This window comes from Rissa tridactyla, chromosome 4 (assembly GCF_028500815.1).
Source record: "Rissa tridactyla isolate bRisTri1 chromosome 4, bRisTri1.patW.cur.20221130, whole genome shotgun sequence".
In the NCBI taxonomy this organism is placed as follows: Eukaryota; Metazoa; Chordata; class Aves; order Charadriiformes; family Laridae; genus Rissa; species Rissa tridactyla.
This window is the reverse complement of record NC_071469.1, coordinates 30909968-30927134: the sequence shown is the minus strand read 5'-3', so window position 1 is coordinate 30927134 and position 17167 is coordinate 30909968. Positions and strand designations below refer to the sequence as shown.

At 38.1% G+C, this 17167-nt stretch overlaps 1 protein-coding gene across 7 annotated transcripts in view; it reads right to left on the bottom strand.

Annotated features, from left to right (window-relative positions):
* Positions 1–17167, bottom strand: part of SLC25A21 (solute carrier family 25 member 21) — a 261829-nt gene continuing 244662 nt past the window's right edge. For 3 of the 7 annotated variants that reach the window (XM_054200348.1, XM_054200352.1, XM_054200354.1), the window contains 4 exons: positions 15809–15973; positions 5798–5979; positions 4924–4976; positions 2411–2921 (listed from right to left, as the gene is read on the bottom strand). In XM_054200348.1, coding sequence (XP_054056323.1) covers positions 2824–2921; positions 4924–4976; positions 5798–5979; positions 15809–15973 — 498 coding nt within the window. In that variant the 3' untranslated portion in view covers positions 2411–2823. Of the gene's footprint in view, positions 2348–2410; positions 2922–4923; positions 4977–5797; positions 5980–15808; positions 15974–17167 lie in introns of those variants that run through there. The other 4 variants (XM_054200349.1, XM_054200351.1, XM_054200353.1 and 1 more) reach the window with 4 other exon arrangements.

Below are 17167 nucleotides of genomic sequence, written 5' to 3'. Positions count from 1 at the left end.
CATAAACAAAGGAGGAAAAGGGATTTTTTTTTTTTTAAATTAAAATAATAAACAAGGGTCAACTGCCGCTGTCAGGTACAGGGGTATAAACCTGGAGTGAACTGACTGAGATGAATGGATTAATTTGGGAAATATGCAGTACATGTGAGCGCAGAATTTAAGTTTTTAATCCAAAAAGCTTACACTCCATTCCCACAGTGTCAAATGTTTTCAAAGGAATCAGGGAAGCCTAATACTCCCTTCTATGACAGCCCCACTGTGTTTTCTTGGTCCCGGTAGAGAAGTCCTCTGGTGTAAAACTGATTGAGAACCCATGATACACCAGGAGTGATGGGGGATTGGGCTGGCACGCTCACGGTTTTTTTTTTCCTAAAACAATGCTGTGTTTTCTACTTTCTAACGGTTCTCTTTTTACCAAAGATCAGGCTGAGCTATTAACTGAAAAAAAAATCATGTTGGAAAGGATGTAAAACCAAAGGCTATATATGTATATACAGTATGTTTAAAGCCTTTTATTTTTATATTTTGAATGCTCTAAATTAATAAATGACTAATTATAAAGCGTTTTGCTTTTAATTTTCAAAATTATCTTAGTAGTGTCTTCTCTTTGGCTAAGTACCGATAATGAAAAGCAACAACAAAGAACGTTTGCCCTAAAATTATAAACTGTAAGAGAGCTAATTTTACTGATTTTAACTATGAAGTAGCATAGGTATGAGAAGTCGCTGTCGTCAAATTTAGGCAAAAGAGAGGTTTACTGAGCATGTCAATACAAGCATCCTTGAAAGTGCTGAGAATGCATTTCTATTTTTAGCTTTTTGTTGCTTTTCTAATGCATTAAAAACAGTTGCGAGACGAGACTTCACATGTGAACTGCCATTTTCAAGTAACAATCTGGAAAGCTGTTTCTTTAGGATTGCTGGGAAAAAGGTTTGTACCTCCTTAAGAGGAAGAACATTTAAAGTTAAGAGTGTGAATGCAGTATGAGGTGATACAGAAACTTTCATCAATTGCAAGGTATGCATTCATTGACGATACGCCACGTTTAGATAGGGGGAACATCTTTATAACAGAATAATGTGTAATTTTAAGTTATTTAAAGAGTTCTTGAAAAGAAACTGTAGAGCAGCACAACTGCATGAACTAAAACAACGTCTTCAATTAGCACAGCACAGAATAGCACAGAAATTATTGTATTTCACAGAGCTGGTTAGAATAAATAGTAAAGACAGGAGTACATCACTGCAATATTATTTATATTTACAGTGACTGGTAAAAGGAGCAACTTTAGCTTTAGAGCAGCATCTATAGCAAGGTGCATTTCTTTGAGGTGTATGGCTACCTAATTACGACTGCATATGTACTATCAGTCTAGAATATTGTTTCTCCATCCCCTGGTGGTAATGAAAGGCCAAAGGGAGAGTCAAGGTGCACTGAGCATTTTTATCACAGGACAGCTCTTTAAACAATAATATATGAAGGTGGATAAAACATTCACAGTAAAATCTCATATGCCTAAAAGTATTTTTTTCTGTTAATTTATTTACTCATTTCTTCCATGATTCCTACAGTTGTTTTGCACTTTTATTTAACTTAATTCAGACTAATTATCTTCAGTATCTTCTGTGACCTGAGTGAGATTTGTGGCTAAGAACAAGTAGGACATTAACAGTATGTGTGTTTTCAAGGTTGTGGCTAGTCATGCTGTCCTTTTTCTATCCTGACTCCCAACAACTCTTCTTATCAATGTTGAAATTGTACTGGACTGAATTGAAACTGGACCCAAGACTGACGCAAGAGTTTGCAGAGTTTGGGTCATGTGCTTAACCTGGAGACAATGGAGCTGTCACTTCACACTAGCTTAGTATCTGGCCTCACAGGATTATTTCATTCTTTTCTTCAAAATCCTCTGAAAGTTATTACCTTGCCATTTCAGCTGAAACATTTTAAAAAGTCTATTGACCACATAGTATAATTCAGTGTCCAGATTTTTCAGTTTGTCCTTGAAAAACTAACTTGTTTGTATGTCTCCTTTATATTTTCTCTTGATCCAGTAAAACAATTGCAAATATCAACTGTGCTATTTACTTATGCACGTACAGAAAAGCATGTCCTTAAATGTTTTCTTGGATCTGAAGACCAAATTTGTTTTGAACTATATTAACGTCAGTGTAATCTGAGGGCATTCAGCACCATAAAGGATGAGAATCACTTTTACTTTATTGAAGTGTATTTTAGAATGCATATAATTTTAAAAAGAAAATTTTTCAGAAGCACTACTTGTGATCGACTGTGTCTTGAAGCCATGCATAAACATATTCGTAAACCAAAAGCATCACTGCACCACCTGGAAGAAAAGATATTATTTTACTAGATACAAAATTCAATATTTTTAAGATTTTGTAGAGCATTTGTAGTGTGTAATCTAACCCAGGACATGGCAAAGCCTTATTTGCAAAATGGATAATTCCACTAATTTCCTAATTCATTAAAAATTCACCATTTCTTAAACCATACCAACTTTACTTAATATTAGACCATAAAGTTGATGTGAAAAGCTTGAATATTAAATCAAAATCACCCTCAGTGTGATTTTTCCTAACTTTTTTTCAAGGTTAATATTTTTCTTTGTTCTTTTACAAGCGAAGCTTGCAATCCGAATACGCCTGTATTTGTGTGTTTGTTTAGAGTTAGATTTGGCCAAGGAAAGAGCAACTTGAGTCGCGGAATGAGAAAAATTCATCACCAGGGTGATGAAAGTGCTCCCAGGTAAGATTCAAGAAAGGTTTTCAGCTGTTTGTTTACCATGTCTAAAGGAGAAGATCACAGTATTGAAGTGAGTATAATCTTCCTGTGCCTGTACCTGGCTGTGAATCCACAGGCGAAGTTTCGATCTGATGAAATGGCATCATCTGCTAGAACTGACAACAGTATAAAATCCTAGCTTGAATGCCATGAAGTATCTTTACTGTTAGTGAAGCCAGACTAAAGCCCTTCTGTAACTGGCCTGTAATTGCTGTATGAGCTAAAGAAGGGAACATTTCAGAAGGTGTACATATATATATATAACCAAGCATACAGAGAAGCTCCGAGTTGGAGAAGAAGGGGAAGGAGAATCAGATTCCAGGCTGTAGGAGTAAAAGTCTGTTACAATGTGCTACTTGTGGGTGCCAGCACTGGGGCACAAATATTTTCTTTCCTTTGCCTTCACCTGTTGGCTCAGTTAGCAGGTTAGAGTGGCACCTCTACAAACAAGTCTTCTGCTGAACGGGCTGACCTTTCTGGGTAGATGGGATGGGCTCAGACTACCAGGCACACAGAACGACCACATGAGTTTTCCCATGTTATTTATCCTAACGAACCATCATCAAACTCAAAATCCTCTATGAACAGCAACTCCCAGACAGCTAGACAGAACACAAGTTTGCAAAGGGCTTTGACCAACAAACAAATCATAGACACAATGTCCAAGATGTGATTTGAACTCAAATCAAGGCTGATTCCAGTTCTCATACCGTGTGACCCCTTTGTGTATCTCTTTTCCTGAAAGCATTTACATGTTGAAAGAAGGAATTACCTTTCCAGTCACAATAAAGATTGCATTATTGTTTCATCAGAAAGCCAAATCTTTGTATCAGTCAATGGGACCGCAGCAGCATTTAAAATGAAGTGCACACTTAACTGACTTGCTGGATCTGGGCCAGAACGCATAGTCATTTGTAAGATGGAAAACTTTCTTCCAAAATCTGCTGTGCTAACGCATACTGGGGAAGCGAAACCCTGCCTTCTCTTTGTCCTGGATGTAATTTAGTATCTTTGGAGTATGAGGGAAAAGGCTGTTAGCTCCGGAGTCCTCCCTAGCTGCCTTGTTTCCCCTCCCCACCTTCTTCCTTTACCCTGCACAATAACCAGGCATGGTTGAGCACTCAGCCAGACGGATTGGGCATGCAAACATTTACAGACAAACCTAATGCCTCCTTTATACTGCAGAACAGACTCTGTACCTGCTTGCTTCTAACCATGTGTGTTCTTGCCTATTAAATCACCTTCCACAATTGGAAATACAATTTCACGGGCATGGGATACTGTTCAAATTGGGGCTTCGGCTTTTTTTGACACAGGCTGCCTCTGTGGGCTGGCGAAGTCTAAGGACCCAGTGCTTTGCTTTCACGATTAATCAAAACCAGTCAGGGAAAAACAGTCTAAAAGTTGCAGAAGATCTAGGTCTCAACCACTGTGCTGCCTCATTTGGAGTAACAACTAGTTGAGAAGGGGTTTTTAAGCTTAAAACCCATTTTTAAGCTTAAAACCCATTTTTAAGTTATCCTTGTCCTCTGAGCCTTCTAGGGCCACGCAAGTCTCTTCCCAGCTCATGCTATCGGCCTTTTCATGTCTGTTCTTTACAGCCCCCACAGAGCACAGGAGAAGAAAGTAACTGGAATTTGATATGCCTGGGCTATGCCTTGACTAGTTGAGAGCATTTATACTGGAGAGACTTGAACCTGCATTTTAAGGTGACTTTACATAGGTACAGAATAATCGTAGTGAAAACAAAAAATCACATTCGAAAAAACAGGAAGCTATAAGAAACACTTCCAAAGGTTTTACAGTTCTGGCATTTGCATGGATGCACTTTGGCTTGTTCACAAATAAAGCAATTGCACAAGCCAGCAGTTACTTGGATTGTCAATCATCTGATGTGTATATGATGTTTTCAGACACATATTCAGCCAAATCCATCTATGATACTATTAGACTATGCTATTGCCAAAAGATATCATTCAAAAGTGAAAGAGATTTTGATGATTTCTGGTACACCGTTTCAGTTACTCGACTGATGCAAACTACATTTTGTCAAGAAACTGAAAACGGGAAGAGAAAGCAAGAACAAAAGCAATATAGAAATGACAGAGGGAAAATTACCTGGACCGAGCCTCATGATCTTGGGAACCAAGCCTTTGTACAGAGCCAGAAATCTGTAGCAGAAGAAAAACAAACAAAACATTTCAAACAATATTCTTACTCTAAAAGAAGAATGGAATTTTAGCATGTGTTTGTTAGAATGCTGGCAGAGCACTTAGAAGCAATTATTTGAAATTACACACGTTCAATAGCAGGCAGTATCTGGATTTTAACATTTTACAGAGGCAGATCAGATGAAGAGAAAAAGTTAATCAATGTTCAGTCACAAAAGCTATGTTGTGAGCCTAGCCAATCAGAAATATGACTTTAATCAGTGAGATGGTTTTACTTTCAAGACAAGTCTGTTAACAACAGCTGCATACATGGACAAAATGACTGCTATAATTGAATATCAAAGCTACAACTCAGTCCCCGCTTGAGAAATATTTTAAAAAGTTGGAAAAGCGTTATTGCCACAAGAATCCGTCCCCAGTTTAATTATTTCAGCAGTCATTTTAAAGGTACAGAGCTCTGTATAATTACAATTAGATTAAATTGGGAAATATTCTGTTTTCTGATGATATTTCCCTTTTACAAAATGAAGAGTTCAAAAAAATTACGTAGGAGATATACCAAGCATTTACTTGTGGAACATAAACTTAGACAAGCCAATAATCATCTTGTAAGTCTTTTGTAAGAGTTCACATGGAGTAGGAGGATATCTCCTTGTAATTCTAAAAATACATTTTCAAATTGTTACATTGTGCTCTTTTGATATGTGAATTCAGGGTGGTTTAATGGTCCTCGTCAAATCTGAAATATAACAACATGGTTTTATGGACCCATATGAACTAAAACAGGGGTCTGGACATTTATTAAAATAAAAATGTTTTACCCTTCCTCTTTATAGACTGTTGCCATAGTTTTAAAACAGGTTCTGTACTTGATCTCTCCAGGAACTGGCTGTGGTCCTTGAATCCTACTTTTTGCAACATCAAAAGGAATGTTAATAATTGAGGCTATTGTTCCTGAGACTAGCCCAATTCCAAATTTCCTCAAAAACTCCAAATTTGGATCCTACAAAAAAAAGAGAGAAAGAAAGAAGAAAAAAGGGAAACGGAAGGACCTGTGCAGGTTAAGCACTATAAAGTAATATGTATTTAATCAGAAAACTCACACAACACAACACACTCGTGTTATTTTAGCGGAACACATTAGGATTTCCTATGCTGGAACTTGTTTTCTTGACAATCCTATTGGCTATGTTTTTACACATGGTCTAAATTGCTGAAGTACACATTTCCTCACACAGGATTTATAAACACAGTTCATAAAGAAAGACTGGTATGGCATATGGGGATGATTTGTATAATTGGGCTTCACAATGTACTTAGTATTACTGTATCAAAACAGGAGAAATCCAAGCACACTATTAGCTAATTGGCCAGAATATTTTACAAATGACAGCAACTTCCACCATGAAGCCTACTAAAACGCTCATTTGTGTGTTGGACCCCCAAATGCTAAATTAAATAAAGGCTAATCTCAGTCTGCTGCCATTCCCCTCCAGGTTTTTTACATTTATTTTCACGTGTAGCTGATCCACTGTACTGAGAAGTGCTAGCTTCCTGTTATTAACAATCCAACTCGGCGCAACTGCAAAAGAGCCTCCACGTTCTGCGCATTATAAACGGTGGTAACTCACTCAGCTAATTGGCTGAAGAATTTACAACAGATTGTTTCTGAGCCCTACTCTATATTCACGGGAAAAGTTAGAAGCAGGTTAGAAGTGCATCTAAACCGTCTTTGCTCTCGCTCACTGTTCATTTGATCTTTTAGAAAGATGTCCTACCTCGGCATTTTCTATGACATTAAAGAATTCGGTCTTATCTGGGAGTCGAAGTCTCTGGAAGCAAGTTTAATCCTATTTCTCTAAGTAGTGGAAGTCACAGGGAAGTGTGTTCCAGTGCATTTACTGTGCACAGATTTTTTTGCTATTCGTCTTCAACAGCAAGGACACTTTTTTGCTGTATCAGACTCTATATATGCAGTTCCATTTTTTTTCATGAAGGTACTTTAATTATAGAAAATCATCAGTAAAATAACAAATGATCTTGCCACGTTATAACATCAGCAAAATATTAAAATGAAAGAGTTCTTTGTTTCCTAAACCAGTACATTTGTGACTGAAAAAGGAAACAATGAAGAAGTTTTCCTTTCCAGATTAGCAACAAGGAACATAAATTAAAACTTCCATAATATGCATTGGACAAAGTCCATACAGGTGTTTAGAGAGAAACGTCAAAATCGACAGGGCTTTTTATTACTTGCAGAAAAACTTAACACCTTGATTTCACAAAACATGAAACATACTGGTAATACCTTTTAAAAATCAGAATGGCTTGTGCTGCATAAAAAATTGCAAGACTTTATTAGCAAAAAGCTTAGCAGCAGATTTCTGTTTATTCTGTACCTCCTGACAGTGCTTTGAATGCAAATGAAATAAAGCCAGTATTTCTGGTATCTAGAGAAGAAAAAAGGACCCTTTTTGAAGTTCGAGGGGCAGCAGTACGGCTATCCCCTTCCAGCATGGTGCCTACCTACCTCCAGGCAGCAGACGTGTGATTACACCCACACCTGAGAGCTAAGTACTATTCCAGATTGTATTAACCACCTCAAACCAGGCTGCAGTGAGGACACTACCACTGGTCTGTTGGCTTTTCATATTCCAGAATGGTCTGAAATATATTTTTTCAAGCAATCTGGTGCAAGGACACTTTCTTCCGTAGTGCCGAGCATAGAGGGCCACTCTCTGGGGTAGGCAATATGTGTCAGGCGAAAGTATTTACTTGTTAAGCACCGAATTTAAAGCCTTGTTTCTCCTGACAAATCCCTTATATTTGAAGGATTGATCATTTTCCTATTTTGGTGAATCAAAATGCCGTCGTTGCCTGCTTTGTGTTTGAGAGTGCCACAGAGTGTGGGATACAGTGGGTGTCCGATCAAGTGAGTGTCTATTGGAACCAGACACTGCACCAGCACCACTAAAGGGAAACGACCACAGACTGCTTTATTTCTCCTCCAGTATTTGTGACACAGAAGATGTTGAAAGGCAGCATTTTGCTCATTCACAAAACTGGATTCTAACCAAATGTGCTATGGTATACGCTAGCGCGGCTATATAACTTGATTTTTTTATTACAAGTCTCATGGGAAAGGTTTTTGTGGTAATCGTCACTGTAATATCTGGATCGTTTAATTTGTATAACAGATTCAAAAGAAATTTAGCAATAATTAAAAGGCTGTTTTTTTCTAAAGGCACAGAGTAGTGGCTTTTTACTGTGCTACTGCTCCCAAGTGAAAAACAGAGATTCCAAAACATGCTTTATTACCTCTGTCTACAATGCTTACATGGACAAAGGAACATTGGCTGTCTATCATGTAGGTGTTATCAGGAAGCGGTGTTTTTCTTTTTATACCAAAATCTGAACTTTGGACAATGCCAAAATAACCCTAACAGTGTAGGGCTCTGTGAAAGGAGACATGAGGATAACACATCTGTCTAGTGTTAACACTGCAAGTGGCTACCAGAGGCAGTTATCATCAAGTTATTGTCGCTAACTTCTGCACCATGAGTTCACTGACTGACTACTATATGTTTCATGTTTGGTACACTAGAAAAAGAGATTCTCACAAGCTCCTTTTGCTTTCATAAATGGCAGAGCTGGAGGAAAACCATGTATGATTTCTGTTCTTAGACAAAGATGATTTTTCTGCAGTGTGAGTAGAACATACAGAACAGAAACTTGATTTTAGATGGTGCCACATCACAGTACAGTATACCACAAGGAAATGAAATGCCAGTTTGCTTATTCACAATGGAATAACTTTGGTGTGTCTGGATAATGTAATCTGTGATCATCTCACCTTTTAACCATGCTCTTCACATTTCCTGTACACCCGAGTCCCTGCCCTGTAAGCACCAGCAGCCATCAAAAATAAAGACAGAAGAAGGCATCACTAATAAATGCCACATCTATGCACATCCTGCTGGATTTCCCTGCTTTCTTTGTGAGAAAAAATTTTGAGTTGTTATCTCTCTGCTATTTATACTTCACTACTCCTATCATAACATTTTTTAAAAAGTGGAGACTCCATAAGTTCCTCCAGAATCATATGCTGCTTAATTCCTTCTTTTATATTCCATAATTTATAGCAACAGAAAATTCTAGCCCTAAATCTACCACATACACACCCATGTACAAGAGTGTCACCCACTGGAGACAGTTTTAATTTATCAGTTTCAGTTGCCAAAGCCCCGGGCTTTCCTTTCCCTACCACTTTATTCACTTGTTTATTTGCTGGGCACTTTGTCAAAACCTCTGTTTAAATCTTTGATCTCAGTCTAAAGCTTCCAGACTATCTTCATCTATACTGAAGGAAGGTCACTTAATTCAATAAGCAGCATAAACATTAATCCAGGAATGAAATAACTCTTTGGTAAATGTACATATGCTTGGAACTCAGATAATTTAATTTTTCCAGAGTCACAGAATCATAGAACAGTTAGAGTTGGAAGGGACCTTGAAGAACATCCAATTCCAACTGCCCTGCCATGGGCAGGGATACCTCCCACTAGACCAGGTTGCTCAAAGCCACATTCAGCCTGGCTTGAACACCTTCAGGGAGGAGTCATCCACAACTTCTCTGGGCAATCCATTCCAGTGTCTCACCACCCTCAGAGTAAAGAATTTCTTCCTAATAGCTAATCTAAATCTACCCTCTTTCAGTTTAAAACCATTATTCCTCATCCTGTCGGTACAGTCCCTAATAAAAAGTCCTTCTCCATCTTTCCTGTAGGCCCCCTTTAGGTACTGGAAGGCCACTATAAGGTCTCCCCAGAGCCTTCTCTTTTCCAGGCTGAACAACCCCAACTCTCTCAGCCTGTCCTCATAGGAGAGGTGCTTCAGCCCTCTGATCATCTTTGTGGCCCTCCTCTGGACTTGCTCCAACAGGTCCATGTCGTTCTTGTGCTGAGAACTCCAAAGCTGGACACAGTACTCAAGGTGGGGTCTCACCAGAATGGAGTAGAGGGGCAGAATCACCTCCCTCAAAAAATCATTTTATAGTAGATAATGACTCACCATAGTAGACGTATTTGTACTGATTTAGACACCCACCTTAGGTGCAATCCAGGAGTTCAAAGGTAGGACACCACACTCGCCTATGCAGTGGAGAGAAGTAGGTACCTTGAAAGAAACACCTCAAAGTCCCTAAGGTTGGTTGCTTGAAGTAACCAGAAATAGATAATGTGGACGGTCGGTCTATCAACAGGCATAAGAGTGTTTAGAAACCTGACTCAGGAACACTATTTGTTTTTCCCTTGTGAGGCCCTGTGCAGTCAGAGGAAAAGTGGCAGAATGAATCGCAAAGAAACTTATACAAAGCCAATAAAATAAAAAGATCAATAAGTATTAATTTGTCTAACTGAAGCTATTTTTAGATGTTTGCTTCGATATTAGGATGTTTGCCTTGAAATCACTGGTGTTTGTTTGTTTGTTTGTTTGTTTTCCAGTTGATGAAGGGATATATTGTATGAGAAAGAATATTTTTATAAATATTTTTTAGTACTTCTGAGCACCTTGTAGATAAGTCTACTATGAAAGAATAATGCTTACTGGATAAGAACATCAATTCCCATCAACTTGCATGAAGAATAAATAATAATAATAGAGTAATGCTTGACGTTGGTATCAAGGAACAAGGTGGGTAGGGTTGCTTCTTAGCCTTTTTGGCTAAAGTGAAGTGTAATAGCATAGGAACTTCTGTGGTGAACTAAGAAGTGCCACAAAACTTGACCTACGCTGGTAAGAAACTGCTTTAGCCTGCCTGCTAATTGCTTTTAATCACTAAAAGGAGATTCCTACAGCAACAGACAGTGGAAGAAAGGAACACGTGATCTGAGGAAAGAAAGCTTCCGAGACACAGGAGAAAGGGTATATTCAGAGAGAGGCAAGACGGGAGATAGCTCTCAGGAAAGCAACAAGGAACAGATGAAAAACTCAAGCAAGTTGCTTTAAACACAGATGCTGCGCCAGAACGCAGTGGAGAGACAGGGTCTGGGTCTTCCTGCTGAGTCCCAGAAGCGAGGTGGGAAGAAAATCTGTCAAGTTCTACTCTTCGAGAGAGAGAGGCTGGTACAGATGTGATCAGATGGGTTGGAGGCATGGAAACTCCCGGCAGAAATCAGCAGTAAAGTGGAGAAAATGAGACTCACTGCAAGGCTCCAGAAAGGGGGAAAATGAAAAGATGAAACTGAGTCTCATCACTGTTGTGATAACATCATGCTTTGATTCTTTTAAAGAATATTAATAATTTTTGTTTGTAACTTAATCAAGATTTGACCACAGTTTAAGGAGCTGCTTCATAGTTTTATTGACCCTGAACTTCGGTCCACCTCATGCATTTACGTAAGCTCCTTATTGTAAACTATAGCTTGCTGTCTGATTAGTACAATGATGGTCTGATCTCTGTCAAGACACATAAGAAATGCTGAAATTACAACTACAATAAACATATTGGTGATCAGGAAAGGCATTCCAAAATGCATAGTCACAGCTGCACTTTGTTTGAATTGAATGTGCTTTTTCACACTGGTATTATCTCAGATTCCTTCTTGAGAGCAGACATTCATTTCAGTTTTTAAAATCCACCTGTCAGATATATGACAGCTTAAGAAGATGAATGACAGCCATTAGGGTAAATGTCCTGGCTAGTCTCCAGAGTGACATGGCTGTCTGCTGTACAGGGGATATATATTTTTTTTTCAAACAGTTTGCAATCCTCTCGGTGATTGGTGTTTCTTACAATGCAATTTCCTGATAAAATTATTAATCTTACTCCAGATTTATAAGTAGCATTATTATCTATTATTTACTCCTTTTCTATAACCTTTTGGACCTATAGGACTTCATTAGTCCTAAAACAAAGAGCTGCACCAAAGAACAAGATCAGACTAAGGCTTACATGGGCTTTTTCGCATGGAATTCAGTGTTTAATATGGCATAAGTTCCCTCGGAAAATTTCCCTCACCTGGGGCACTCATAAAATGCACTTGTAGGATCTCTTCTCCTTTTAAATGATTATTCTTTTGTCTTGCAAGAATTGAGATATTTTAAGACTACCTCTCTGCCAGCTAAGGTTGAACCCGATTATCAGTTTCAGCATTATCCTAATTTCTGTGGGAAAATGGAAGAAATTTGTTTTTTCTTCTTCACATTTTTATTTTGACAAGAAGATGCCTGTCCCGAAAATTCGTCTCTCTCTTGCCTACAGGAATACGACAGTACAAAAGCAGCTGAGGTAGCAACAGACTCTCCTCCTTTGGCACAACATCTTTTGGTGATGATGGACTAGGCTAAAATCTTTAAACACCACGTACTAGTTTCCACAGCAAACAGGACACCTCTGATGATTGGAGATTGATCAATGGGTGGCTTGTAACATCGTACTTGATACGGCACTGCCATTTTTTTCTTTCCACTTCACAGGTCATCCTGAAATCTCAGCTTGGATGCTAGCTCTGAGGTTATTCTATTTCACTCTGATCCAGTCTTCTAAATCATCTTAGTTTACTATTTTTCAAACTGTGTTGTACCACATGCCCTTTTCAGTGTCTGTTCCTACATACAACTTCTATGTTGGCATAGATCTGAAAACGACTAAAAATAAAATTATTGCCTACTATCTAATTGATTCGCCAAGCTGAACAGACCGTTTTGGTTTCCCATCTCTTCTTCTTTGCCTGTGGAAGTTTAGAGCCCTTTCCCTGGCGAAACAACACACTGCTCAGCTCCCGCTCTCTGACGCAGCCGCCCTTTTACCAGGAGGCACATCTGTGGCAGCCGGGGCAGGCAGTGCCCGGCTTGAAAGGAGCTTTGCAGTTGGCCACGTTTCAAAGGGCGCTTTGAACAAGACAGCGAGGATATTTCACTTTGTTAAAAAAAATACGACAGCCACTTGGAGGTGGTAGTGAGCAAAGGTTTTAATGAAACTAGCGTTCACCATCAAACCTAACTATGATAAAAAATCAAAAAGCGTGAGCTGCCTATGAAATATGCTGTAAAAGAGGGTGCTATAAAACTGAGACGATATAAATTTGCAGACTAATTTGATTGCTAGTGCAGATGCATAGCTGTTAATGCTCTATGGTTGATACATTACTGGCAATTGAAACAAGTCTGGCTTATTCCATTTTCAGTAAACAGACCATGAGGTTGGCTGTAAATGGTCTGTTCAGCAGAATAGACTGCTAAATGAAAAATTATTCATTACGAACATTTACAACCCACACATGTCATTTATATCACTTGACCACTCGACATAAAAAGTTTATTGTTTTTGGCAAAATAAGCTGCAAACATCCTTAATTGGGATGCAAATTTAATGCACAGTTTAGCACTGTTGACAGCTAAAAGGCTCAAACGGACATTTCCATACATTTTTCCACTTACGTTACAGATGGTGAAGAGTGGATACATAGTCAAGAGCCAAAATTATTTCAAAAGTGTAGTATTCTTATTTCACAATTTTTATATGTTTGTCAATATCACAGGACTGCCTTTAAGATTTTCTTTTCTGGCAAAATATATAAAGTGAACAAATTAGGTTTTGTAATGAAAGCAAGTATGTGAGAAATCTTGAAAAGCTACAACTGTCTAATATTTTTCAGACTGACTGCAAAACAGCTTCTATCAAATTCCTTGTACAGGTTTGATAACTCAGCTTCTAGTACCTGCCTACTGACAGAAGAGTTTTAAGTTACAGATTGCAAAATATTGTTGAATACTTTTATTTTCCAGTCACTAAAGTGAAGTTCAATGCATGTAAACGCCCGAGACATACTGTTAGGTAACACAAGCCAGATGAGGCCTGATCTGTACCCTGTTAAATTCAGATTAAGATTTGCATTGATTTTACTAAGAGTTTGATCAGAATTACTGGCTATATCTCTATGTGCAGAACTGTCTATGGCACTGATGCCAACTGGCCCAGAGAGTCCTATTAACTTTATTAGCACTATTAAATGCTATTACCATCCAAAACAGACTGGCTGCATGAAACCTGCCTATTAGGAATGGTTCCTCGTCTGTGCTAGCTCCTAAGCCATACCCAGGAACAGTGTTGGCTGGCCTGGGCCAGAGCTGTGCCAGGGAACATTTAACGGCACAGATGACTGAGTTTCAGTGATGCTGCTCGATTTACTAGCACAGATGTAGCCACTGTGCAAGCCACCGGGCAAGCCACTTTGCACTGGTCAAGCGCAAAGCAAACCTCTCCACTTTTTTGCAGTTAATGCAATTGAATCCTACATTGATTAAATTGCCTTTTGGTTTTGATAGAATGTACAGGACCGCTGGACCACTGTCCGACACCATCGAAGTAGTTTCTCTTTGATTGTCGAGATGCGTTTAAATCTATGTTGTAGTTGTTAACAACTCTCTGTTAACAAAATCTGTGTAAAGCGCTAATTTCTCTCAGATAATAAAGCTCTGAATCTTTCTAATCATGCAATATTTTGTCCCATTTTTTTTAAACCTGAAATGTTAGGAAAACATGCTTATGCCAAATAATATTACTATTTTTCAATTGCTATACAAGAACACTTTGGGATTTCCATAGAAGTTGCACACAAGCTTCTTTGTCCTTACCTCCATATGATTCTGAGTGTTCTGCATCGTAATTATAATTTTTTCATCTTTTGAGAAACACAAACCTGTTTACTCCTATCTCAGTATCAAGCTATTCTTGATATGCTGTATGTGCCTTGAGTTTTTAGGATGTGTGATTAAAGTACATTGTAAAGTGTGCTTAAATGAACCAAAAGAAACTTGTAGAAACTTGTGCGTTAGCTGCTCTTGAACAATTCAATTTACTGTAATGATCTGCAAATAAGAAGTGGAGCTTTTCTCAATGTACGCAATGTTGCCAACAAAAATACCAGGCTACTCAGAAGCACAGAAAAAAAAGAGGTGTTACTTCATCTGGGAACAGAAACTGATCCCTTTTGATGTAAATTGCAGCTTCTTGTGTGAGTATCACTACATATTACACCTGTGACTGTTTAACTGTCATCATCTAAAAATCACATTAGTGAAAACACACTTCAGTAAGTAACGTACTGGAGTCATTAATAAACCATTAGCTGTTGCTCACACAGTCATTTAGAAAGTTGCCGGTATTACCACGTTTATCCTTTGTTGTAAAGGGAAATGTTTCCTTTGTTATTGCTTCAAGTGAAATTACAGCTATAAAGATTCTTTTTTTTTTTTTTTTTAATTACAAACTACATAAGCCCCTGTAAGTCCTGTTTTGGGCTGGCTCCCTCCCATATGGATAAATCTGCCCTGTCGTCCTTCAACACTAGGTTGAACTCTCTTTTGAGTAAATAGGCCCAGTGCGTGGCCAGAACACCCTACGTACTCCAGCTCTGCCATCTCCTCAGGCTTTGCCACTAGCTTTGTGAATACTGGAAGAAGTGCTAGAAACTGATTTTTCTCTTCTAAGCCAGTTTACCACGAAAAAGCGCATACATACCTAACATAAGCATAACATACCTGTATCCCAATTTCTGCCTCTTTACATTGCTACCATGGTATAAAGGGAAATTCATAAAAATGAGAATTGAAACATGACTACTTTATTTATGCTCAGCTTTTCTTAAAAAGTGAGAAGTACAAATCCTTGGTTCACTTCCATTAAAATGCTATAGATTTCTGCAAAACAGAGAGCTATGTTGGTCAATATTTATTACTAAATACCACAGCTTTCCACAGAAAAAATACAGGGTTAGTTAAATTGCCAAACCTCTTATCTGTTTGTCTATTGCATTGTGTGAAGAACTTACTTTATTGACTGGAAGAATGTTTTTCACATTGAAGTAGAATCCAAAGTAAACCATGTTAAAAACTCCATGACGGCCCAGTGTTGCAGTAAGACCTTTGTTGAGTCCTTGGAAGCCCAGGCCATCCGTTTTAATGATCTGACGAGCTTGAACAAAGCTAGATGGTTGCTACACAAGTTAAGCAAAGAAGGAAGAGATCATCTTTACAAAAAGAAAACAATAACCATAGCATCATTTCAATCCTGCTGACAAACACAGCGTTGCCAGTTCTTGTTATTTTATCTGAAGTCTCACCATATTTGTTATTTTCCCTTTTCTGTGGTAATGTAAAAATCACAACTTTTGTTAAAAAAAAGATTCCTCATTTTTCTGATTGCAGAAAAAAAGATGAAATCATGACTTGAGTACTGTAAAAGACTAAGGATCCCTAAAGCAAAGGAAAAGGTATAAAAATAATAAATAAAAAAAACAGATTTCATAGAGCAACATGTGGCTTTGTACTTGTGAATTCGGCGATAGTTTTTTATCCTTGATGTTGTGAAGATTACAACAGATGAAACCCTTACACAACTAGAATATATAACAATTATTCCGGACAATAAAAAGATAAAACCAGCTTTTCCAGTAAAACCAATGACACAGGGACATACATGAGGTGAGGGATTAATAAAAGGGACAGAATTGGAAGAGGAAATTTTTGAGCCATTATGGCTAGGGAAGCAAGTCCTTGGGAGACACAAATTAGAGCAGCAAGGGAGGCTGTAAGTATTCGTGTTGAAGCTCAGTTTGGCAGTTTCCAGATTCAATGCTAGGAATAGTGCTGAAAGGTGACAAAAGGCATATATATTGTCTGGGAACCCTTCTGGATCCTCTGAGGCTCTTCATGCTGTTAAGAAGGCAAACCACTGCTTTAAGACACTGACTTTTGAAGGAGTTATTTGGTACACAGCACTTTTTAAAACCAGATCACATGTTAAATTTTCTTGTCGTGTTGAAAATCTTAAAAAGAAGTTTTTTTTTCTTTTTTTTTCTTAAGCATCCAACTGGAAATCCTGTTTTTCCTTCCTAATGAATTGTTTGACTTAAAAAGTGTAGTTAGACTTTGAAAATCAGAACACCCATTTAAATTCCAAAGTACAGACTTAGGAGATTGACTTTAGAAATCCTGTTTTGAAAATAATGCCCAAAAGGCATAGAAATAATTTTAGTCAGCCAACTCCCATTTAACAAAAGGCAGTAAAGAAGAAAGTCCCTCAGAATCCACTTATACAATGACTAGTTCCTCAGGCAGGATCTGCCTGACTATCGACACATTTGATCTACTTTCCAATATACTGTGATGCTCAGAATCAGGTGTTCCCC